The sequence below is a fragment of the Patagioenas fasciata genome, chromosome 1 (assembly GCF_037038585.1).
Source record: "Patagioenas fasciata isolate bPatFas1 chromosome 1, bPatFas1.hap1, whole genome shotgun sequence".
Classification (NCBI taxonomy): domain Eukaryota; kingdom Metazoa; phylum Chordata; class Aves; order Columbiformes; family Columbidae; genus Patagioenas; species Patagioenas fasciata.
In genome coordinates this window covers 118,802,723-118,828,837 of record NC_092520.1, presented here as the reverse complement: position 1 = coordinate 118,828,837, position 26,115 = coordinate 118,802,723, and the positions used below count along the sequence as shown (strand labels likewise).

General features: G+C 39.2%; 1 protein-coding gene across 3 annotated transcripts in view; it reads left to right on the top strand.

Moving 5' to 3' along the window:
- The window catches only part of LOC136111186 (cohesin subunit SA-2-like), a 62,598-nt gene that overhangs the window by 5,765 nt on the left and 30,718 nt on the right, over positions 1–26,115 (top strand). For all 3 annotated transcript variants that reach the window (XM_071813419.1, XM_065855173.2, XM_065855181.2), the window contains exons 4-13: positions 90–236; positions 1,655–1,751; positions 2,756–2,832; positions 7,403–7,474; positions 9,831–10,035; positions 11,101–11,252; positions 12,478–12,551; positions 13,003–13,126; positions 17,952–18,050; positions 20,121–20,200. In XM_071813419.1, the coding sequence (XP_071669520.1) occupies positions 90–236; positions 1,655–1,751; positions 2,756–2,832; positions 7,403–7,474; positions 9,831–10,035; positions 11,101–11,252; positions 12,478–12,551; positions 13,003–13,126; positions 17,952–18,050; positions 20,121–20,200 (1,127 nt within the window). The remainder of the gene's footprint in view (positions 1–89; positions 237–1,654; positions 1,752–2,755; positions 2,833–7,402; positions 7,475–9,830; positions 10,036–11,100; positions 11,253–12,477; positions 12,552–13,002; positions 13,127–17,951; positions 18,051–20,120; positions 20,201–26,115) is intronic.

Sequence of the window (26,115 nt, the reverse complement as noted above, 5' to 3'; positions counted from 1 at the left end):
ACTTGTTATTAGTGGATAATTCATGTGTCTGTGAGTGGCCGTTATGTGTCACGTTTTCTCCTGTGCTTTCTTTGCTTACCTTGTTTCAGAGAGAGAAACGGAAGGTCCGAGAACAGTGTGAAAACATACGGAGAAATTCCTCCAGTAGCAGAAGAGTGAGCCAGCTGCAGAACGGTGAAGTGGTTGAGGCAGTTACGTTGTTTGAAGTGGTCAGCATGGGGAAGCAGGCCATGCAGGTATTTCTAGCTCTGAATTCTGAGGGGAGTTGGTGGAGGGAAGATGGATAAACAGCAGTCATTTCAGTTAGTTGTACTCTGGAGCGTTGAAATTTTGTTCTGTTTGGGCATAGATGGGGAAGAAACATGTTTGATTGGAAAACTATTATGAGCATGGCTCTTGAAAAGAACTCATCTTCAAGAAATTAATGAAAAAGTAGCTGTCAGGTATTTAAAAAGAGGAAGGAAATATGTATTTAAACCAGTCTTCCTAAGGCAATGTCTGATTATATGAAATGATAATTATATTGAAAAAATGTAGAAGAGGTTGATCAGTAGAAAATTTTGGTTGTTTGGGATTCTGAAAATCAGGCATCTTCTTCTGGGAGCTTGCCTTTTCTTTTATCCCCGTTCCAATGCAATTTGACAGCAGTTTGCATAATAATCAGGTTCCTTGTGTATCTATGTAGGCAGATGAGAGGACGCCCACCTCCCCATACTCTTTGAGCATGTGTATATATTATGTTTGTAAAAAGGATTAAAATCTGGAGCTCCAAATATTTTTGGACATGGTTATACATTTGTCTCCAGTGTGTAGTGTCCGTAAGCAAACTCTGTGTGTGCACACATGAAAAGTGCATTTATATTTTGGATGTGAGACCTCAGTTTTTCCAAGATGTTTGTGTGGATGGACTTTTGCCATGCTACAGCTGTGTTAACCTCAGCAGAGCTCCCTGAAGAGCTCAGCTTCTGCTGTGCAATGCAGATGTGAAGGGCTTGGGAAGGCAGCAGCTTGAGTCCAGGCTGCTTCTGCTGGAATTTATTAGACCTGTGTGGCACTTAAGGTGGGTTGAAGCCTGGGTGGCTTGTCCCAGCAGGCCTGTGTCACAGGCTGTAGGCTGTACTGTCCTAGAAATGAAATTTGCAGTTGTTTTTTAGCTTAAATGCAGCATGTGAACTGTTTCAACGCAAACCAGGTGTTAGAGAAGAAGAAGAGATCTTCCAGGAACAATTGCTAATGTTAATTTAATATTAATTGTAAGATGGTTCAGAGGTTAATTTTATTTTTTTTTTTATGAATGAAACTGTTATCTCAGTGCTGGAAAGAAACCAGGAGAATGAAGGTTTGTTTCCTGTATGTCACATTGATTAAAGCTGTGGTTATTTTCCCTGTTAAGAAGGGGCAGAGCATCTATGAATGGCAACATTGCCTAGAGCAGAAATTGTGAATGAGCAGTTCAAGACTTCATTTTGCCCCAGAAGGAATCTTTCGCATGGACTATTAGAAATGGAAGAAAATGGTGCAGAGTTTATTCTCATTTTTATATTTTAATGGAGATGGAACAATGTTAGTTTGTGCCTTTATTATGGATGTCCTCAGCAGAGTGCAGCATGCTGTGTTCAGTTCCTGACTAATGAGTTTCTTTAATCTGTTCTAGTCTGTAGTAGATGACTGGGTTGAAGCTTATAAACAAGACAGGAATGTGGCACTTCTAGATCTGATCAACTTCTTCATTCAGTGCTCCGGCTGTCAAGGTAATTTACCCTCTTAGTAGCATTTTTAGTTGTCTGTGAGTGAGAGTAGTCTGAAGTGTGGTTTCCAAAATGGAATTTTTCTCTCCAGTAGATCATGCACTTGTAATCTGTCCTGTTCATTAAGACAAACTCCAGACGGGCAGGACTAACAGTAAAGAACGTTGCTGGTTAAATTCTTTGACTCTGTGTTTACAGCATACCAGCTCTCAGGGCTGTATTTGAACGTGGTTTGCAAGGTTAGGTTTCTGAAGTGGCTTGTCACATCTCTTTGCAGAATCCCCACATAAGGAAGATTGTTTTGATGACCATTCTAATTAAAATCCGGTGTTTCGGTTGCAATTTGTTTTGTAATTTCTTAGTATCTTTTGTTTTGCTAGTATCTTTGTTTGAAAGTAAAAAGCCTAGTGAACTTAGCTCCCTGCTTTGATGACTAGAAAAGCAATCTCTTGCCTCATTGCAGTTACTTTTACCAGAGGGTTGTGAAGTTATTTTATAACAAACACTGAGGCACAGTGACTTTTGGGTCCGGTTTGCTGGCAAAATCCTTCCGGGTGGCAAGTAAGAGCTTTAAGAAGACTATTCTGTTCGTTTGAAACTTTTGAGTATATTTAAGCAGTTAGAATATACCTTTTACATTTCAATTTTTTTTCCAGGTCTTTGACTAATATGCCTTTTCTTATGGGAAACGTTTTGGGGTCTTTGACTAGCAGTGGGCAAAATTTTATTAAATCCTTGAAGTAAATGAATGGATAGAGAAAATAGCCATGCCAGACAGCACAGGGCAGATTTCTCTAAATGTGAATTTCATTTTTGGTTCGTCATTATTTTCTACTGTAAATAAATGTGTGTCTCCCCATGTTTACATTAACTGTACCCCTGTAAAACCAGTTTGAGTCCCCCTTTCTTGGTGTTTCTAAATTAAATAAAGTCCTTACTGTGGTTTGTACTTGACTAATATAATACAGTTGTCAGTAATTCTTCTTTTTAAAACATTACTTTTCTAGGCATGGTAACAGCAGAGATGTTTCAAAGTTTGCATAAGAAAGATGTCATGCGAAAAATGACAGAGACCTTTGATGAGGTAAGCACATCCTTGACTTCGCACACCATTTTTATATAAACCATAGGCTTTACCTTGATCGCCAACATGGACAGAGTTCCTGCTGCTTATCAGGAGCTGTGTCCCACTTCTTTCCTCTGGGAAAACAATTCTGTTTTTCACAAGAGAAATTTGTTTTTGTAATGACCCACTTTAGCAGCAGCAGGATATTTTTTTCTTGTAATTCACTTTTATTTTCACAGTTTTATTAGGGCTATCTAACTGCCATCTTCCTGAATCTGGCTTTCTCTTAGGAGTTCTTTTGATAGCTACTGTATAGAGGTAAATCTAGCTCAGCATTGCAACAGGTAAATTGTTCCTTTGGTATTTGGTTGACAGATCCTTTTAAAAATGCTATTGTGGACTTCTGAGAAGCTAATTCAAAGATATTTTATAGCTGATTTTTTGGAATCTTTTCCTTCTGTTTCACTGACAATATGAATTTTTATAACCATGTTATATGAAAGAAGAAAAATGCATTTCTGCTTTTTAATTGTTGAAACATTAGTGAATATCTAATTTCTTGAGGATTGTTAAGAAAAATGCAGAGCTTTACAATATCATTTCTCTGTTTTTACTGCTCCTTAGCTAATTGTGCCAACATCAAATTTTCTGCAGCATACTCACAGTTGGTTCTGTGCTTTTTTCCCCTGTATTTGCCACCTCTGAATTGATTCGTCAAGCAGCAGCCATGAGCTTTGCTTTAATTGAGCATCTTGCAAAGGCCAGCTGCTGTAGGAATTCCCACAGAGGATGAATTTGCCAACATAGTTTTCTTCATTTTAGAAGCGTAGTAGCACCTGGGCTAATTTTTGACAGAAATTATCTGATATGTGTCTGGCCATATGAATTAGTAATCTGGCATTTCTTTCCCAACTAAATTAGCCCGAATAGCACTCACAATAGGGTAGGCACTTGGGAGGGTACAAAGATGTGATTATTGTTATCGTCAGCCTGGATGTGTTACAGCTCTGCAACCTTTTCAACTGTCCTGGTGAGCAAAAAGGAAGGTTCTACAGTTGCCTTAGAAGCTGTATTCTGCATGCTACAAAATTAAAGTAACTTTGTGTTTGGAGCAGTATTTTGACATGCTTCTATAGTGAAATATTTTACTGATGGAAGTGATAATCCGTGTGTTAGATATTGCCTCTCTGTTTTTTCTTTCTTTTTCCGCGTTTTCTTCAATTCTAAATCCATTGAATTCTGAATTTTTTTTTCTGTTTAAAGATAAACTGATTCTAAAAAAAACACACAAAACCCTCCTAAAATGATTTATACAGAATTAAGTATTTTTAATAACAGTATCTGTCAGCTTGTTTAATTTATTCATGATATTTGATGAGTAATATTAAGCTAGCATTAATGTAGGAGAAAAAAATATGCCCAAAGCAAGCATTTTTGTTAACCACCGTTATTAGGTCATTGAACAAAGCTTGAGGATTAAACCAATTTATTTTAAAGCCAAAGTACAGTAAGAACAAGAGCAATGTAGTTTGTTATTTTCAAGTGAGTTGTTTCCTCTTTGTATTTGTGTTTCTTTTTGCATGTAGCTCTCTCATCTTTTTCATAAATAAGTTGGAAATGTGACTTAGTGATTAAGTTAGTTTACAAGTAGTGCCATATAGGACTACTGTGATTTTGAAAATATTTTTTGAAAACAAATGATAATGGTATTTAAGGTAGTAATGAAAGTGGAGAATAGTACCAGATATCTGCTAGAGTACCTCATCTTGCCTTTTGATTTATATTGTTTATATTATTCAGAGGATTGCAAAATTAAGTTTTTCCTTAGTTCTTAATTCTTGATCATTTCAGTGATATAGCCATTAATTTACTGTTTGATTAATTAAGTGTGATGCTATATCCATGTAGCAATGCTTCCTCCCAAAATTCTCACTAGTGTTAGCGGGAAATGTTAGTAATGTTGAGCCTGACAAGAAACATGAAGGACAACAAGAAAAGATTCTACAAATGTATCAATAGCAAAAGAAAGACCAAGGAAATCATGGGCCCACTGCTAAATGGGGCAGGGGCCCTGGTGACAAAGGACACAGAAGAGCCCAAAGTACTCAATGGCTTTTGCCTCTGTCTTTACTGGAAAGACTGGCTTTCAGGAATACCAGATCTCTGAGACCAGAGGGAAAGCCTGCAGTGAAGACTACTTACTGTCCATGGAGGAGGATCAGGTTAGGAAACACTTAAATGTACTGAACAGACACAAGACCATGTGGTCTGACAGAATGTACCCAGGAGTGCTGAGTGAGATGGCTGATTTCATTGTGAGGCTGAATCTTAGAATCATAGAATCATTTTGGTTGGAAGAGACCCTCAGTATCGTTGAGTCCAACCATAACCTAAATCTAGCACTAAACCATGTCCCTAAGAACCTGACCTAAACACCTTTTAAACACCTCCAGGGATGGCGACTCCACCACTGCCCTGGGCAGCCTGTTCCAATACCTGACAACGCTTTCCATGAACAATTTTTTCCTAATATCCAACCTAAACCTCCCCTGGCACAACTTGAGGCCATTTCCTCTTGTCCTATCACTTGTTACTTGGGAGAAGAGACGAACACCCTCCATGCTACAACCTCCTTTCAGGTAGTTGCAGAAAGCAGTAAGTTCTCCCCTCAGCCTCCTTTTCTCCAGGCTGAACAACTCCAGCTCCCTCAGCCGCTCCTCATCACACTTGTGCTCCAGACCCCTCACCAGCTTCGTCACCCTCCTCTGCACTCTCTTCAAACATGTTTTGCTGTATGAATGTAACAATCACAGTCTAGACTTGAAAAACATAAAAGAATCTGAGTGACTCGCTCAGTCCTTGCAGGATGCAGATGGTGGTGGAGGCACCCCTGGCTACTGAGGGGTCCCAGGTCTCATCGTCCATCAGCAGCTCAGGTCCAATTTCCTCGCTTAGGCCTTGTAACCACTTGATTTCAAGGACAGTGCTCTGTGTGCTATTATGCTTCCCTGCTCTGTGAAGGGGTCGTCACCACACCTGGCTGGCCGAGTGCCTGTGGCCTTCAAGGCCAATAAGGAAGGGAGTAATCAGCTTGATGCCCAGGCATCTTGAGGCTGGTGGGATGGGGAAGAAGAAATCTGTTCCCAGGACCTTCTGGACCTGATAATGAGGAAAAAAGAATGAACGCATGACCTGCTTAGTCTCAGACAATGGCTGCTTGCCTTGTAAAATGGTGTTAGTTATGCTAACCACATTTCCAGGGGTTGCGAGTAGGAGGTACTGATCACATGTGGCACTGGGCAGCCTGCTCTGGCTAACCCTGCATCAACAGATGAGTTGCATTTGAATAGAACATAGAGTATTTTATTTGGAAGGGACCTACAACAATCATCTAGTCCACTGCCTGACCACTTCAGGGCCTACCAAAAGTTAAAGTATGTTATTAAGGGCATTGTCCAAATAGGCTTGGGGCATTGACCACCTCTCTAGGAAGCCCGTTCCTGTGTTTGATCACTCTCTTGGTAAAGAAACGCTTCCTAATGCCCAGTCTAAACCCCTTCTGGTGCAGCTTTAAACCATTAGATGATCTCAAACAGTCCCTCACAGTCTTTCTGTGATTATGTGAATGCTTGTACTGGTGTTGGAAGCAGAAAATGGCTTTAATATAGTAATTCAGAGGCATTTATTTCCTCTTTGTGGGCCACGGTATTCTTCATTGGAGAGATAGGCTTGTCTTTAGGACCACTGTGGGTTTTTCGTTTGTTTGGTTTGCTTGTTGTTTTTGTTTGCTTGGTTTTTTGTTTGTTTTGTTTGTTGTTGTTTTTATTTGTTTTTATGTGTGTGTTTTTTTTTTCTTCCCTGTTTCTTAAACTATCCTGCTTCTTCTGCTTTTATTCCTGTATGTGGCATTTTATTTTTTGCAGAACTTCTTTGTTCTTATATAGGTTTCCTTCCCTCTCCCATTTTGTTGCTGAAATGTTTAGCAGTGGAAGAGTTAAATTTGATGTATAACAGTACAATCAGATGGGGATAGGAATACTTGTTGAGCTTCACTGAACCTGATAAAGAACTGTAGATTTCCTGCCTTCTGTCTTGGAATAGTCACAGAGTTGAGGAAACATCTCTGAATCAAGTGACACTAGTGCTGAAAACATTTATCTATAATTTGAAAAGCTCAGAATGGTTTTCTAGGGCTTAGATGTTTTACAGTACCTAGTTACTGAATGTCAGAAAGGGATATCTACTTACACTTGCTGAGGAGGCATATATTAGAATTAATAATGGTGATTGTACCTTGTATATGTTTGCTTATAAATTAAAAAAAAGTTGTCTCTTGTAGCAAGAAAACTCAGGTGTTACATTAAAGTGTGTTTTTCTTCTGTCATTGATTATAAATAAAAAATAATGAGATGAGAAGGGATAAGATTTTGTTTAATGCGTTTGATTGTATGAGCCACATATAGTACAAATTGTCTTAGACTTTAGTAACCTTTTAAAGATAATGCATGGTTTGTGATGTTTTTGTCTTTATGAATTAACTGTGCAATTTCATTGCAAAGCTTTTAAAATTTGGTCTTGTGCATTACAGGAAACTGGGTTGCAGTACAAGAAATTCATGGCTTATCCTTGGATCCTGACAGTTACTTGGCCAGTGGACATGGTAAGGTTCTTTTGTAGTTCTCTGCAACTGTAGTGTAGCATTTTGTCTGGCTGTATATCCTGTTTCCAATGTTAACTTAAACTGTGTATTAGTGAATGGAATTAGTCATGCACTTGTGAGATCTGCCTCATCTGGTCTGTTTTATAATAGAGCTCTGTTTTGGCTGAACGCACTCACACTTTTGGGGTGCCCGGTTCTTGCTATTGATGTCAGAGGGGGGTGAAGGCGACTTGCTGAGTTGGATGTGACGCGTTGTTCCCACAGCATTTTAAACAGTGGTGCGTGTCAACTGCAGTGGTATTCAAGAGCGTTCCCCATCCTCTCCAGCGAGCTCTACATACACGCGGGCGCACGTGCATGCACACCTGCATGCACATGTAGGCACACAGAGGTTTTGGCAGACACATTTGTTCAGAGGCTGGCTTCATCAAAACATTCTCTTGCAAACATAAACGTTTAACTGGAAGAATGTTTTGAGAACAGAAACAGCTTTTCAGGAATGCCTCTTCCCATACGACACTTGCAACATTGTGGGGAATTGATCTTAACTCCTTGTTGGCCCTTCACACTTTGACTTTCCTTTCTTTCAATAGGCTCTGTATGAAAGAAACATTTCCAGGATGAGTCAAAGCAGGAGCCTCAGTTGAGTGATTTCAATGGTTCTCAGGAAGAATCTGTGTTAAGTGCCTGATCTGACTTGGTTTCTGGAAGTAGAGTTCCCTTACTTTGCTGGCTATAGAGGAAATCTAAGGAAATCTCAAGTTAGGTATCTAAATTTAGGTGGTGTGCCCATTTTGCTGTCTATATATTTACAGTATGCATACTGCCATTTAACAGTACCCCAGTATGAAATACACAGACAGTAGAAATGCTTTTATAAAGTGAGATGTCTTCCTGTATTTGTGCTGTTTTTCAGATTGAGGAGTAAGCTACTGTGATCAAGTGGGTATTTCCTGAAGGTGTAGGTTGTCTTTCCGCTGGCTGATCAAGGAGCATTTAATGGGGTCTGCTGAAGGACTTCCCTTTGTGTCTTGGCACTGGCTACTGCTGTTAGGTTCTGAACCAACTCTTGCAACCTGCTCAGGAACTCATCCCAAATTTCAAATTTCCAATGTCCTTTGGTTTGAAGGCATCCCTGAGATAGGTCTGTGTCTGTGTTTATTTTTCAAGAAAGCAGCAGATCCTGTGCTTTGGAAATAAAGTTACAAGACAAGAGTATAAAGCTCACTTTGTTAAGTGCGGGAGGTGATTCTGGGTTTGAAGCTGCGGGTTAGAATATGTCTGAGAAGGTGTTTGACCAACTGCAGGACCAGCTGAGTAGTGACCTGCTTTCAGGATGATGTTTCCTGTAGTGAATGAAGTTTTAGAATTCTCCATCTCCGTTCCCACCTGGGAACCGTCAGGATGCAAATGAATATTCACAGCCATTCCTGGGATCTGTGAGGTGCAAGTGAAATAAGTGCTCACAGTGCCTGAGGTTGGCATCTACAAAGTCTTCCTAGTTTGCTCTTGTCATGAGGTGCCCCATTTTGTGTGAGAAGTCATTTGAACTGCCATCTCTCTGCTTTCTTCCTTGCATTATCAGCTGTGCTGTGAACATTCTTGTGGCTTTGTTGTAACTTGTCTTTTGCATGTCAGAAGTACTGCCTACTTAGTGTTTCTGTGGAGGTTTTCAGAGACTTAGGTGCTGGTGGTATAGGTGACTCTGTATTTGTCATTAAGCTGTAGCCTGATGAACTCCTTAAGCTGGAAGTGCTGCTGAGGAAAACAGCCCCATCCTGCCCCACACCACAGTTGTTTATTTTCACCTCCCCAGTGGCAGATCTTTGGTTTAGGACACTGTTATATGATTACATACTGAACCGTCTTGGGGAGCTGATGGTACAGAAAAACAATTTGGCAAAGTAGCTGTTCTTTTTCAGTCACTTCAGTTTCCTCCTGGATTTTACCATGCACTTGCAGGAACAGGAAGGACAGGGAAGCGGGGAAGCACTCCTACCTGTGAGGTAGCAGAAGAGGTCAGGAGTGCTTGTGGTTTATACCAGTGGAAGCTATTTAAGGTGCTGTGGCTTCACATGCCCTCTCCCACCTGCTCCTTCACAGCTACCTCGCCTACATGGCTTTCAGATGTGACCTGTCATGACAGTGTAGCACTAGCGAGGCCAGTTTGTATCTGTGTCTAGTTGTAACCTAGTTGCATGTCCTTACTTCAGGGTAATAATCATGAACAAAGTTATGTGGAGGCTGAGGTGAAGCTGTCAGCAAAACTCCCTGACGTTTAGTGGGAGAGATGTCAATGTTGTGTGCAAACAAAATTAATTGATTTATTTTCTGTTGACTCTTCTTACTTGTGCAGGACAATGAAGACTACCCACTGATCAGAACAGGACCCTATTGGAAGAAGTTCAAGACCAATTTCTGTGAATTTATTGCAGTGCTTGTCCAACAGTGCCAGTGCAGCATCCTGTATGACAGCTATTTGATGGATACTATAATCTCACTGCTTACAGGCTTAGCAGACTCCATGGTCAGAGCATTTAGACACACAAGTACTTTGGCAGGTAAAATAACTCCCAGGGTTGCTGTAGACCGTGAGTTTTGTTGACTTGTGTACAGACAAAACTGCTCAAAATTGAAAAACTCTCTCTTCTGGAGCAGTTGTACTCTTGTGCATTGACAGTACCTTCCTCCTAATGTATGATACTGTAAAATAAATGATTTGTTCCCGTGTGTATCTGAATGGAATTTGAATGCTTTAGATATGGTAGATCTAGACCATTTTTTTCTTGCTAAAGGAATTTCTTTAATGTCTGACATGACTAACTTTAGAATTGTGCTGTCTTCTGATTATTTGTTTCATTAAGTAGTTTTTCACACTCGGATTTCTGTTTTGTTTTCTTCGCTCCACTGATTGATGTGATGAGGTTGCATTAAATGCTTCACCTATAAAAGCTTCATTTGGAGAGCTTCTATTCTTGTGGTACCTGTGCTAAAAAGAACATTGCTTGTTACACGTTTTTTGTTTCATACAGCACGATAACACTAAAGCTACTACTTTTTCTTTTTTTTCTTCAAAGCCAGTAAATACCCTCCCTGCCATGCAAAGAACACTTGAAGTATAATTTGTTCTGAAGTGCACTGTTTGCTTTGAAGGCTCAAAAAACTGCACTTGAATCTATGCAAACCGTCTAGTGATTCTGAAAGGAACATGAATTTTTGTCAATTCAAGTAAAATAAGATTTTCCACCTTTTATGGGCCAGCATCGCTGTTTTGGTTTTTTTTTTTTTTTTTAATTACTGAAAATCATCTGTTCCGCAATTCTAGATTCTGTTGCAGAAAAATCAAAATTATGTGAACTAAGATGAGAGTTGTCCAGTAAATTACTGACTAGAACTCTGGCCAAAAGTTGTAAATAGTAATATCACTAAATGTTCTGGTTTTGATCATTGTCTTTAAAATAAACACTGTATTTTAAAACAAATTACTATAATCTAGTAGTGTTCATTTTTTTGGATAATAAACTGGATTCAGCTAACCATATCCTTTTTTGTGGTAAAGCAGTGAATACATTTATGCCACATGTCTCTGAGCTAAGCTAAGTATGTTTGGTTTGTTTCCTTTTTAGCAATGAAACTTCTGACAGCGGTTGTAAGTGTACATCTGAACCTTGATGTCAACAAGCACAATGCTCAAAGATTATATGAGGTGGAGAAGAAGAGGATAAGTGGCAAGAGGACCACTTACAGACTTGACCAGCTGGAGAGGAAAAGGAAAGAGGTTAGGCAGGTGTCTTGCATGGGAGATGTGTAAAGATGTAAAAAGAGGGATTGCTGACAGCTTGCTTTTGGGTTACTGCAGTTCTTTGAGGTTTATATTTTTACCTAATGCATGATGCAGAGCAGTTGGGACTGGCTAGATTAAGTGGTAATAACTGCCCTACATGCTGTTAACTTGTGATGTCTGTTGTACTAACTGCCTCTCTAAATGGGTATCATTTGCCCTTGTTCTCTATGCGAATATGGATGTAATTGCATTAGTAGCTATGGTGTTGTGGGAGTGCAGTTTTGCATATGTTTTTACAAATTATAAGCCAAAAGGTTAGTTCTTGAACTGAATTTTAATGAATGGAAAAGGACACAGGGTAGCTGCCATCTCTGTATAAGGTAAAGTGTTCTAAAAACTGTTGTATCTTTAAGTATGACCTGTATGTTTCTTGCTGTTCAGTTTCTGTCAGTTTCTGTCATTTTCCTTGCTCAGCCAGACAGCTCCTTATCAACTCCCAGAGACAGCCCTGTAGCAGTAATAAATAATCCTGGCTTGAGGGTGGAGGTGACTTGATGTATGAACATCAAGCATAGTTCCTTCTCTCCTGACCTTAGAATCAGTTACCACTGTTCCGAGCTTTGTGTGCCTACAGATTTCTCTGTTATAGGAACAACTGGGTTTTAGTATCATGGTAAGTCTGATCTTATTGGAAAAAAAGTGGAAATGTGTGTGTTGGGGCAAAAAGCAAACGTATTACCCTTCCTGATGCTGTTGATGGATGTTTTTATTAAATGACTTAGGTTTCCAGAAGTTCAAAACTAGATTTTCAAGGCTCGGTTAAGATACATACTCATTGTGGATTAGGTACCTTTTGAAAATGCCCATGTCTGCCTTTCTTCCATCTCTGCTTAAGTGCATAAAAAGAGTTTGGACCTATATCTGAAGATTGTTCAATAATTGTCATGTATCTTTCTGTGTATTGATAGCTCAAGACTCATTATATCAAACATATTACATGCTGTACCTTGTTATCCAGGCTAGCAGCTGGCACCTGGTAAATCTTTCATCAGGACATAACTAGAGAAAGACCAGTTGCTGGTGTAGATACAGACCACTAATTTTATGTTGGTACCATGTGTAAATGCTAGTGATTTGCACCAGAGTGGTATTGTAAGTGCACTGATGCACATTTTTCATGTGGGACCAATATTAACATTCAGTTCTCTTTCTATTTCAGTATGAGCAGAAGCTTCTGGAGGTACAGAACATGATGAATGCTATTTTCAAAGGGACATTTCTAAACCGGTACCGGTAAGAATAAAAATAAAGCTGCGATGTGTATGTGCAATCCCAAGAAACTCTAGCTCAAATTGTCCAGATACCAGAATCAAGTTGAACATCCTAGAGGCACTGATGGTGCCAAGGAAATTGCAGAAGTTAATTATTTTAAAGAATTTGGGCTTACAAAAGGACTTCTCTTAGGTGTGATTCTTAAGTTCTTCCTGCTGGCTATAGAGCAGTGCATTTGTGATTGAGAAGTTACCCAGAATTAAAAAATAATTATTGTATGAAACATTTGCAACTAAAAGCGGCCTGACTGCTGATTGAAGACTAACTTAGAGCATTAATATGAAGACATTTTAAGGATTTTAAATTATATATGCTTCTACAATTTCAGAAAGTAAACACCTTGCAAATAGTATAATTGATAGATATTAGGCATGTAGGTATGTAGTAATATTACAATTCTGTAATTTCACAGTGATGTGATCCCTGAGATCCGAGCAACTTGCATTGAAGAAATTGGCAGCTGGATTAAAACATATCCAGATGCTTTTTTAAATGACAGCTACTTAAAATACATTGGATGGATGCTGTATGATAAGGTAAAGTATATTTTTCTTTCTGGGGGCAGTAGATGGGATTTTTATTTTCCTAAAGAATCTTAACATTTAAATTCCTGAGAGCAGATACTTAAGACTGTGGTGGTACAAAAAGGAATTTACTTTCTTCCCCATTTCAGGTTTTATTTTTAAAGCCATGGTAGCATGAAATAACAGAGAACATTTTTTCCAGTTCTGTAGCAGCGTGTGTCCCTGTGTGTGTAGTTATTTTTATATGTTACTGAACTGGGAACTATTACTAAATTGTAAAATGGCTTGTATCCTTTCAGCACAGGCAGCATTAAACATTGTCTAAAATTCTGCTTTTAATTTTGATGTCTACATTTAAAATTTTGTTTTAGTTTTTAAAAAATTAACAACTCTTACCTATAGTAAAATAGTCTTCAATATTGCATTTCTCATTTGGAACTAAATGGATATAGAAAACATTTACAGAGTCTCCAGTCATTTCCTAAAGGAGAGTTTTCTCCTTTTCCTTACAGTAAGGTGTTTTTTTTTATTTTTGAGTAGAGACATATTTTAAAACAAACAAACAAGAAACAAACACAAAAAAGCCAAAATAAAACAAACAAAAGAAAACAGTAACTCAAAAATATGCTTTTTCTCATGCTTCTAAAGTCATTGAGAGATTTTAGGATGATAGGAATATTTATTGTGAATGGCTAATTACCAAAATTGGCAGGCTGTACTTCTGCAGGCCACCTTTGAAGTGTGTATAGCTTCTGTATAACTTCTGAAACGTGCTCAGTTTTGTGTTGGCTTTAGGTAATATTTTTATGCATAAAATTGTAGTTTACGACAAATCCAGGAGGGGGAGCACCAAGCCTCTTATTTTCCTGCATTCTGCCGTTACTGCAAAGGTAGTGTTTAGATTTTTAGAACAACAAATCTTATCAGTATCTTCCCTCTTTTCCTGCATAAATTTTATCTGCTCCCAATATCTTTTTGGTATATGTTCAGTTGAGAGAATTCTCAAAAGAAAAAGTCATTTTTGAAGATGATGCGTCTTCATTCCCAGTGCTGCACAGCAAAACTTCACAGCTGGTGTCTCTGATTGCTGTACATCCAGTGCCGTTAATTTGGAACTGGAAATAGTTGTTTTTCCACGGCTTATTATCTGAAAGCAGTGCAGACGCAAGCAGAGTGAGGTAAAGTGAGAAGCCTTCCACATTCCGTATTTGGCTGAGGCCTGGTACTGTGCCACTGCTGGTGGTTGTAGGTCCCGGCTGCGCTTTGTGATTTGCAGCCACTGTTAAATTGCCCGATTCCAAAATGAGAGCAGGGCATTTTTGGCAGCAACAGGGACAGCAGTGCTTTTACACACATCTGAATGTTATTTCCCACTCCTCCTCCTTAATAAGCATTTCCATTCCATCTTGTTGAGGGTGGGCGGCAAGAAGCTGGTATCTCCCAGAGCCAATTTTCTTTTAGAATGTGATGTAGAGATGTTTGCCAAATAATTTAGGCTCCAGAGTGGAGCAGCCATGAAAGTATTCTAACAGTGGGGAAAACCTGGCCAGGATCATCTGCAATGTTGTAAACAGAGAATTATGTTCAGTCATTTGGGAGGCTGTAAAGCAGAGGGGGAAGTAAGCATAACATTAACATTTTGTCTCCAAAGTCCTTTATTTGAATGTAATAATTTTTCTTCTCTATGAGAGACCATTTTGCCATTATACCCTGATATGAAACATGTTTTTTATATGAAAGGTTATTTCCTTGGTGCTCCAAATTCAGTGGTAATATGCTCTGAAATCAATATGAGGATCTCTCTTTGGCCCAGTAAGAGTTGTGGAACAGTGCTATAGATTTTTAAGTAGGTTTTGTTAATCTGCTAGAAATAATTTAACTTTTTATGTTTGCAGACCACACAGCAGGTGAAACTGAATCTGACAGCTGTGTGCAGTTGAACAATGTTATATATAAACCCAGTCACCTATCAGTGCTTTTGTGAAACCCAGGCACTAAACTTGTGTTCAAAAGCACTAGTGTTCTTCCAAGGGAATAGGCAGCTACTAAATCAGCGTCCAGATCCAATCGAACCAGTGCTTATCTGAGCAGCAGGTGTTGTGTAAGTGCTGTGTAAAACGTTCAGAGTTAAAGACCAGAAAAATCAAGATGATGAAGAATAAGGCTGAGGAAAGTGGAAGGCAGAACCAGCAGACTGGAAGGCAAAACTCTGAAAATGTAGATGCACACTTGGCACCTCCCACCATGGTAGACTTGCTTTGTCTGGAACTTCAGGGCAAGTTGTTGAGGTTTTCTCGTTAGACTATGAAAACCACCCAAAGAAATCCTATGGAAACAGGAGCCTGCTGTCGAAATTAACATCTGTGTCCAAACCATGTGACCCACCTGGCAAATTTTGGGAAACTGAAGGAGTTTCCAGCTTGACCTCCCATTCAGCATGGCTACAGAAATTGATGCTGTTGTTACGGCGATTTCTGAAATACTTCTTTCTTCAAATGTTCTTGTTAAAATAGTAGTTTTCTGCTCCTGTGTTTATGTACTGATGCTTTCTGTGGGGGTGGTTTTTTTATGTTTTATCTAGGTAGGACAGGCAAGCCGGATTGTCTTCACTGTTTAGGAGTAATTCAGAAGTAGGCCTGTTTGTTCCAGTTTTCTGTATTTGTAAGGCTTATTTAGTGTCCCCATCCCTGTGATAGCGCCGAGGATGAAATCTTGTAACTAAATGCATCTATGCAGTGTTGGAGCCCATGCAGGGCTCTTCAGGTCACTAGAGCTGCCCAATGTCTTACTGATGTTTTCTGAAATCTGCAGCTCAGGGCTGAAATATACTACGATGCAGTTGAGGGACAGTGTTGTGTTCAGAATATCCTGAAAATGTGCTTATAAATACCTCCCCTTCACCCTGTCACAACTTTGAAACACCAAACAGGCAGGAATTTTGTCAAGATTAGAATGGTAGTTCTGGTGAAGGGAGTTGATGGCTTGCTTACATTACTGTTGAACGGAGCTAAAGGTAAACAGCGAGATAGTTTTAGAAGTATGTGAAGTAATTTTGAAGGATCAGGAAGCTATGAGGAGTGATGAATTAAGAAAAGGAGAGGTAACTGAGAAGGAGAAAATGCAGCTGAAAACATAGGAAGACAGCAGAACTAGACCTAGCAGAAGTAGTTATTTGTTCATAGTTCTCAGAGTTAATTTCCTCAACACCTAAAAGAAACATATACATATGAGTTTATGACTGAGAGCTTTCAGATAGGAAGAGAATACCTTAGAAGGCAGGTGATTTAGTTTAATGTGTTAAACTTTTTATCTGCAGACACCTGACTGTCAAATGCAAATGATGTTACTAGCTGTGCACCGAGGTCTACATGACCATTCAACAAACCATCCCAAACATTTTTTCCTTTTTTTCCTTCTTTCCCCCAAGCACAAATACAGTCCCTATTCACATGCAAAGCCTCATGATAAAATTCTGAGGGCAGCTGAGGCCAGGATTGCAATACATTGGCTGAACTGAGTCCGTGCCAGTGTGCAGTGATGGATACCAAGTTGGGACTGTTTTGTGAGTGAGTTCTGTGCTGTGGAGCCCTTGTGACTGTAAGAAGCAGCAGATGTGGTCTCTTTCTCAGACAAGACCTTTGATTTTAAAGTACCATATCGAACATGTGCTGCTGGTGTGTCACAGGCAGATTAGAGGGCAGTATTCACTGTCACCTGTAGATCTTTCATTTTGTATTTCTAGCAAAAAGCCGCCTTATGCAAAACCATTGGTCAAAGCCTGCTACTGAGTATCATCCTTTGCTTTCCATCTAAGCAGGTGAACAGGAACTTGTAGTAATGGATATCCTATGTGTAGGTGGTCTCCTTTCTTGGGTTTCCTTGATTATTCTTACGGCTATTGTTAGCAAGAGGAATTAAGGAAGAAATATGAAGAGACTGATTCACAGCCTGCAGTGCATTTAAGTGTCTTGGCTGACATTCTTAGCATGATAAGTTTCCAGAACAGGGTGATTTTTCTATGCTAGATCCTCAAAATTACTTTCTTAATGACATTTAAAGCTTTGTAATTTGAAAGCTTTAGCAGATAATTTAAAGGCTGGATAAGGAAAAGTCCTCTTTTTGAGGCATCTATGAAGCAGCAGTACTAATAGTATAAAACAACACCCTGCAGGGATAAATAGATTCTGCGTAAGTTAATTAATTAGGCCAAATTCAAAACAACACTTCTCAGAATGCTTAAAATATAACAGAAATCGATAGAAGGAGTAACATTTGATTATCTGTGAGAACTCATGATGATAAGCTGGTGCATTTCTGAGGTGTACCTCTTCCCCTGGGAACTTTTGCTGGACCAGAATTTCTTGGAGTCCTTGTCAGCGTTTAATGATTGTCTGAGTCAGATGTTGAAAGGAAGCAAACAGTCTGATGTACGGAAGAGTACTGATTGTATTAAGTAGGTCATACATACTCTTGTCTTTGTATGTCTTTAACAGATGAACAGAACAATTACTGCATCTTTTGCGTTCTGTTGCTTTCATTAACTGTAGGGAACGGAAGAGTTTCTTTGTCTCTTAAGGAGCTTAACACAAACTTTTATGTTACCTTTAAGTTTGACTCACTGCAAGCCTCCTCTGTGTGTGTGAGAGGGAGACATGTGCGTGTGTGCACACAAACAAAATGGTACTGATAGCATTCATAAAGAAAATGAGTCAGTATTTGGGTAGTCTGCTGTAGGCATCCACAGAGAACTCTTATTTACATAATATAAATGCCAATAGTGAATAACATCAAAGATGCATATTTTTTAACTGTTGGCCAATTTGTCTTTGCATTGTAGCAACCCGAAGTGCGGTTGAAGTGTCTTCTGGGACTGCAAGGAATATATAGCAGAAAAGAACTTGTTTCCAGGATGGATCTCTTCACTAGCAGATTCAAGGTAAATATTATGGATTACTGTTTGCTCTTTTTCAGTTCTGGGTTGGGTATACACACAGGGTCTGATGTTTTGATCAGAGCTGATCTCTCCACTCTCTTGACTGACCCAAGCTTAGAGTACTTGCAGAAACAGCCTGCATGACTGGGTGGGTGAAAGAGTTTTGCAGAGATTTTTCCTTCTGTTTCTGGGGAATTTTTTGCTTCACTTTAGTTCATACATGAAATGGTGTTAGCATTGCACTGTGGTCAGTTATCTCCGTCGTTCATCCAGAATGGTCCACATTTTTTTACAGGATCTTTGGCACATGACAAAGAATTTTGTACTCCAAAGCTCCCTTTTTTGCTGCTCCTGATCATGGGTTAACCTTGTAGATACTGGATTGGTTGTCCTTGTATCACACTCATGTGGGAATGGCTCTCTGTTGATCCACCATGTCAGTATGAATCTTGAAGAAGGATACTTTATCTCCTTTCTGAACAAGTCAGATGATAACACTGTAATTTTGAGAGCTTGTTCTGTGACTGCACTGAGCCTGTACACTGCCTTTATCATATTCCAACTTCCTGACTCATTTAAGAAGTAAGCCCTTTACTTTTTTAATCCTGTCATTGGTAATGATTGCATCAGTTACTTTCGCCCCAATGGGGCTGGGCCTTTCCAGTATTTTAATAGGAAAACTCAAAGTACTGTGATTGATATCTCAGTCTCTCCAAATCAGTACATCATCAATGTCTGCATGTGGTGGTAATTCATGTTTTTTTTGTGACAGGTGCAGGGCTTACCTGTATGTCAAAGCAGTTGCTAATAGTAGAAAAATACCTACAGCGCATCCTCAAAGAACGAGAAATAGATTAATGTTGATATCTTAAGAATAAATTATTGAGATTGAAACTTGGCTATCTAAGTTTAACCTGTTTTAAACAGTTTTGTGGTAGTCCTTTATCTTTCTAGTTAAAGGAAGGTTTTTGTAAGCTGTATAAGCAACTGCAGGATTGGTATTCACAGACTGATGAAATAGCTCTCATCTGCCTTGTACTGCAATCTCCCTCTGTGTGTAGGTTGCTATATAAATGGGTTATTGCAAACTCTATACCACCAATCAAAAAACCCAACCCAAACACAACACCTCCTTCCCCTCTAAACAGAAGAAACACAAACAGCTTCACACGAAACAGAGACTGATATGGAATCTTCCAAAAATCTAAGTCATGGTTTCTCAGTGATGGAAAATGTAATCATATAACCATCAATCCATTTCCCACAAGTGAGAGTTTCACATATTCCCTCTGTTACCCTTCCTTGAGTGTTCAAACTCAGGATTCATGGACTTCCACACCTTGCAGCTGCATTGTGAGAGTAAGGAAGGTGGGAAGTAAAAGGCATCTAGAGCTTTAGAAATTCTGTGTTAAGTGGGAAAGCTGTTAGTCCCAAAACAAGCAAGGCCAAAGGTTTAATATATACCTTAAAGATGCAGACCGCACTGAGGAGTGCAAGTTCTTGGGTACTTGGGACAGGAAAATTTCCACTGTTTTCTGAGGTGTTTGCATGTGTACCAACTTACAACGGTGTGAATTCTGGAATATTGCTGCTATTCCATGAAGTACCTTTATGACTCAAGTCCTAATTGTCTTTCCAGCAAGGCACTGGCTTCTGTACCCTGTAGGTACATGCACTTCATTGTTGATAGGAGGAACTGATCATGTAATGCTTGTAATTTGAGGCTTATCTTCGTTTAACATACTGAAGTGCCAGTAATAACATCTTAGAAACAAGTTGTCCGTCACTTTTAATTTGTAGACAGTAGTTGATTTCTTGTGAACGCATACATTACATCTATAAAAAATATCATATTACTGCATGATTAATTCAGTTAAAAAATTAACATGCTATTAATTTTCAGGGGATGGGAAACTACATGGTAGTAATCAAGTTGCCTTATATCTCTTAGGAAATAGCTGCTGAAACAAAAATAAACCTCTACTAGTGTAGATGATCTAGCTGTAGCAAAAATACATGTTTATTGAAAACAAACCATGTTACATCTTTTTATTGTCATTTTACATCCATTAGGATCGAATTGTGTCCATGCCTCTGGACAAGGACCATGAAGTAGCAGTTCAAGCCATGAAACTCTTGATGCTTATGTCACAGTAAATAATTTCTTTTTTAATTTACTGTATTGTTTTAATGGCAACAAGATCAGATACAATCCTGATTAATCTTCCTGTAATCAGTTACTTGCTGGGAAACAGTTGCTTCTGGCAGGATACGAGTTACAGTTAAAGATGCTCAACACATGGCGTTTTCTTTCTGTGGGAAATACCAATTTCAGGAAAACCCTTGTGCTGAGATTCAGTATGAAAACTACATTTTTATATCTTTATGCTTCCCTCGGAAAGGAAATTCCACACTTTCATTTTTGCTTTTCTCAGAGCATCTGCCTGTCTTGGGGCAAGTACCCACCAAAGATAGGGACCCCACCCCATCTTCTGTCTCGAGGCTTCCAGGCCTTGACCAGGAGGTCAGGGAGCTCTGCCACCTTCCCTGTCTCCTCACCTGATGCAGGAAGCCTTGAGCTTTGAGGCTGTTGCAGAAATTTGGACTTTCAGATTCTTGGCTCCATGGCAGAGACCCTGGGAGCTATTGAGCCCACAGCAGACTGACAGACAGGCAATGAGCCAGTGTATGATATCTTGTTTTGGCTGAAGTGGAAAACCAACAGAAGAGTTGTTTTCTTGGGAAATTACCTGCCAGCCATAGCTTTGGTAGGATAATGGCAAGTTGGAAGTGTGGGGAAAAACTAAGCTAATGTTACAGACGTATATGAATCCTATTCTGACACATCCTTGAGCAGCATGTTTACTTTAGAAATGGCTTTATTTGCAAAATACATGAAGAATAAATTATCCATCCCTCTTTTTCAATGCAAAATGAGGTTAAAGAACCCACTGCATTTCATTGTTAATATGGTTGACATGTTAGTACTCAATAAGTCTCTCTTCTGTCTGAGTGTAAGCTGAATTCTGCCAATGCAGGTGGTTGCTTCCATGTACAGCATGGTGCATTGTCCAGTAGCCTCGTGGGATTTGCTTTTCTGTTTAAGCCAGAAGTATTGGTCATTGCTAGATGAGGATAAACCTTAATGGACCAAATAATATTGAAGTGCTGCTTTATAGTCTGATCTCCTATCTCACTTCACACTCCATTGATTTGAGTGGCATTTCTCTAGACCTACTTCAACGTACACATCAGAGCAGCATATGATGCTGTGAACATAGTACACTTTTCTGAAGGGCCTTAACCATTGTTTGGGCCTCCCTAGTAGTAGTAAGGGTTATATTGTTTCTGTGTTTACAACATCCATTTCTGCATCCCTTGGTTCTCCATGGTGTGTAGGAACAAAGCACAACGCTGTATCTGTGTGTGTAACGTGTCCCTGTGCTAGGAGGAGCAGCACACCATTGTTGAAGGACAAAGATCCTGCACACCACTCATGGCTGCCCTTGTTCTCTATCTGAACTAACAAGTGCTGTATTGGCACTGCAGCTGTTTGTCACCTCTGGCTTTATTATAAGGGATCACATTCTCATTAATGCAAGCTGCAGCTATAAAAGTTCGATCAATGTTTCTTTTTCCCTGAAACAATTTTTTCCTAATTTTTCTTAAATATAATTTCCAATGCAAGCAAATGCCTTCTAAAGTTTTCTAAATGACAGTTTTCCATCATAAAATGTAGTTTTCATAAGTAAAATGAATACATTTTGAAGTTGTTTTTAATTAGGCTGTGTGGAGGCCTAGAAAAACATGCTGCTTTTTCTTTTTGCTCATCTGTTGTGAAGCCATTCTCCTCTCTGCCCTGCTACCCCCTACCCCTCCACAGTTGCTCTGAGCCCTGCTGATTTGGCTTAATTATTGGAGTGATGGAAGTGGGAACTGGGGACTCAGTAAGCAAAGTCAATGACAGCTCTTCTCTTTGATAAGACTAGTACTGACCCGTCTATAAAACCTGTGTGAAGAGAATGCAGACAGCATAGACAGTCGCATGTACAGACTTCTTAATAAAATGCTGCATTGAGATGCTTTTCTAGCAGGGGAAAAGCTTCTGCCTCAGTACCTACACTAGAGTCAGACAGGACTCACTGTTGGCATTGCAGAAGCAAAGAAATTTCAGGGCTATTCTGTCTCAAATAGGTGCATTTCATAGCTCAAACCCAGCATCTGGATATTGAGCAGTAATGCTGCTCGATACATGCAGTAAAGCATGAAATGGGGTTGGGGGACAGCAACTCCCCTGCTTTTAAAGAAAAATAAATGACAGCTTGTAAAAATGGCACTTCTACATGTATGGATTGATGTCATCAAATTTTTTGCTGCTTTTGGCATGCTGCACTGGCCTCTTTGTGGATGGCTCATTTTTGTCACTTGCAAATTTGGCACCTGAATTTTAGTTGCCCAACTTGCATTTTTAGTGAGACATGAAAGACCTTTCAGATCAAGTTTCTAGTTTTAAAGATACTGGCAAGAACCTCTGTCTCATGAGCTCCCTATATTTGATTTGAAATAATGGATTATTTTCAACAAACAATATGATCTTAACTGGTCAGGTACTGACATTGAGAACATCTATCTAATCTTGGAATAAATCTTTTGTTGTTTCATGATGTGTTGGCAAGAAGCGAGGCCAGGAGTAAATTTTTTTCCTCCAGATAGTCTGTTGGATGCTCTGTGACTTTCTTGGGGAAAATTTGCAATATCAGTAACTTTCTTTTACTGGCCTCCATAACTGTCCTTTGGGTGAGTATAGTAGCAAGACTTTGTCGCCAATTAATTATTTTTGTTATGTCTTACAGCTGCAGTGGAGCTGTGCTCCATGTACTTTAGTAACAGCTTTGACCATCTCTCAACCACCACTGCACTCCAGTCCTGTAGAATATACTTGACTACTCTGTGTACTACTGGCCCATAAAACTGCTATGCTGGCCTTTACATTCTTTCTCTTGCTAGCTAGAGAGGCAGTGAAAACACTGATCTTTTCAATTCACTTTAGTATGTTGCATTATTAAAAAAAAAAATCCAGTGCTGATTCAAAAACTTCTTGCTATGCATATACCTGTTGGTTTTTTTTTCAAATCCATATTTATATTTTAATTTTTATCTTGTCTGTCTCTGTAAGCTGAGATTTTTTTTTTCTTCTTGTTTGTTGCATGTTGTCTCAATTGAATGCCAAGGTCTTTGGGCAAGCAGCTTTCTATTTTTACACAGCATGATGCGATCCTGAAACTGAAATGAGCCTATGAGGTTTAGCATAATAGAAATTATTAATGCTGCTGAATTATGCATAATTGTTAGCATTAATGTTGCAAAGAATCTGAGAGGGAATAGAACTAGGAAGGAAATAAAGAGGGAGAAAACTTGAGTGACAATGAGAAACCAAGGAATCTTACTGAAGACATTGCCCTTTAGGAGGCAAATTAGTTTAGTGTGCCTACTGCCAGGCAATTATCTTCATTTTTGTGTGCTTAACTGCCTAAAAGAGTAGAGGGATTTTGGAAAAGAACAGCAAAAGTAATTAGGTAACTGTAGTAGATGAATAAGGGAAGGTTACAAGTGGTGCAGGTAGGGGCAGAAATCTAGAAATATCTTGAGTATGTAAATAGCGAAGGGGAAAATGACTTTGTATTACATTACTTAAATGTAACTAGAAATTAAACTGATTTCTAAACACATAGCTCTCAATTTTCAAATGTGGAAGAGCTGCCTTAGTGAGAACTGTGGATATATTGCACTCGTTGAGGACTTCACATAAACAGTTAAAAACCTGTTTAATGGAGCTGATAAATACATTAATTCTCAACACAGTGCTTTGACAGTGGTCAGTAGAGTTAATCCAACCTAAAAGTCAAGAAACTGGGGCTTGTAAGTTCCCAGTGTCCTGCCAGGCACAGAAGGCCCAAGTCAAGTAGGGCTACATCACACTTGTGCTTAAAAATCTTAGTCTCCCTTCTGATTGTTAATTAGACTGGAAAGGGTGTTTTAGTTTGGAGAGGGAGGGGCTACACTGTAGGAGAAACTTGAACACCGGCTGTGGCAAAGGATGCCATGGCAAATAATAATATATTTTACTGCTTCCAGGGGTAGATGTCGATGTCTCATGGCAAGTAATTCAGTGTCAGCAAGGAGCTGAACTCTGATTCTGTAGTGTTATTTCATAGCTAAGCCATGTACAGTATCTAGCAAGGTTATTCAGACAAACATTGTGCAGAGAAACAGGTTTATTGAAGGCTTAAATCCTATTATAATAAGTGTTTTCATGTGATTGTAAAAAAGAAGCTGAAGAGAGTGACATGCTTTGCATACATATAAGGAAATAAGCCACCTTTGTCTTGTTTAGTGGCTTTTAGGAAAAATAAATGTTACCTTGAAGTTGACAGAAGTAGCATATGAAGCAAATTACACGGCACAGTTCTGATTCCTTGCATTGGTAACTTGCTTGTAGCAGATGAGGTCCTATCAGAAGTGAATGGCATGGAGCTCCTCATAGCTCCTCTGTGATTGCTTCAGGTCTATCACACCCCTATTCAGGTGGAGTTATGGTATTGTTTTGTCAAGCCTTATTACAAACAAAAGTGAAAGACCAAAATGGAACGAAGGCATGTGCTTTCTCCCTGTCTTCTCCTCTTTTCCATCCTCTCAGGTTTGTGCTTTCATGGAAGTTACCTTCAGGAATTTTCTGCCATCATGTACCTCTGCTCAAGAATCTTGATCTATTCTGAAGTCTCCTCTTTCCTGTCTAACGAGAAAAAACAAGAACTGCATGTCTCCTAGGGTTATGTTTCTTAACCAAAACAGCATGCCATGCAGCATCTGTCAGATGTGCATCTTCCTTCGTTCTGTCACAGCATAATCATAGAATCGTGGTGTATTGCAACATGCTAGTCATATTTTAAAGTGGCGGGAAAGGACACTTTTTATATTGTAGTGGCAACCATATTATCATCTCCCTGATCGCCAAAGTGTCATCTTGAAATACTTGCAATGACAGCAGAGTAGAAAGACGGAAATAGAAGAACAGATTAGCTGACTTTTCTGCCTGAAAGTTTTATCTTGGAGATTAGAATACTTTCAACATTTATTTTTTGGTTGATAGTGCTCAGCGCATAAATGTTTTATAACATATTTGCAGATTTGGATGCTTAACTTGAATTAATTCTAAATGCAAAATTAACAGATTATTTTTGATTGAGATGCTATAGCTTGGATTACCAATGTCCCCATAATATCTGCCAAATCTTTCCCCGCACAGCCGTTACAAACAAAAAGAATAAGGCTGCAAAATTTTGAAAAGTGCATCGGGTGCATTTTTATTTTACTGTTGTGATTTTGTTGGTTATCCTTGGCACAAGCAATAGCGCAGACAGAGGCGACCCCAGCAGTCATGTCTCTTGCGTACAATAGAATTGAACAAAAAACAAGATATGAAATCTTTCAGCTGGTACCATATGCAGAACAAAATGGGTCTGTGATCTTTCCCTAGAATATCCCAACTTCTTCTTCATGACATTTTCACACTGAAGTGCAGAGAAAATGGTATGTCATTGCATTGGTATGTGGAAGGCTATGCCTGTTTATTTTTAGGCACCTAAACACTGGCAGGCACTTCTGGCTTAAGCGCTATCTGTTGCTTGGCATTCTGAGGGCTGTAAATTTGCAGCAGTATTATTGCTGTATTTGAAGTATTTGAATGTTTGGTGATTGGCTTACATATGTAGAAAGAAAGGCACCATTTACTGTGGTAGTAGTAGCTGCTACTTCCAGAAGCAAGTAAAACCTCTAAGGACTCATTTGAGTGAGAATTATGAGCATAAACCTCATTGTATCACAGAGAGTAAGTGGCTGAGCAGTATGTGAAAAGTAGTAGTAGTACATACAGGTATTCCCTCCCATTCAAGGAAGTAAAAAAACCCAAACAGGTGTTTAAGTGGTGTCATGAGTGTCTGTCAGCCTGTGCTGCAAAGAAAATGGGTTGTTTTCCTCTCCTTGGCTTCTGTGCTATTAGGGTGTGCTT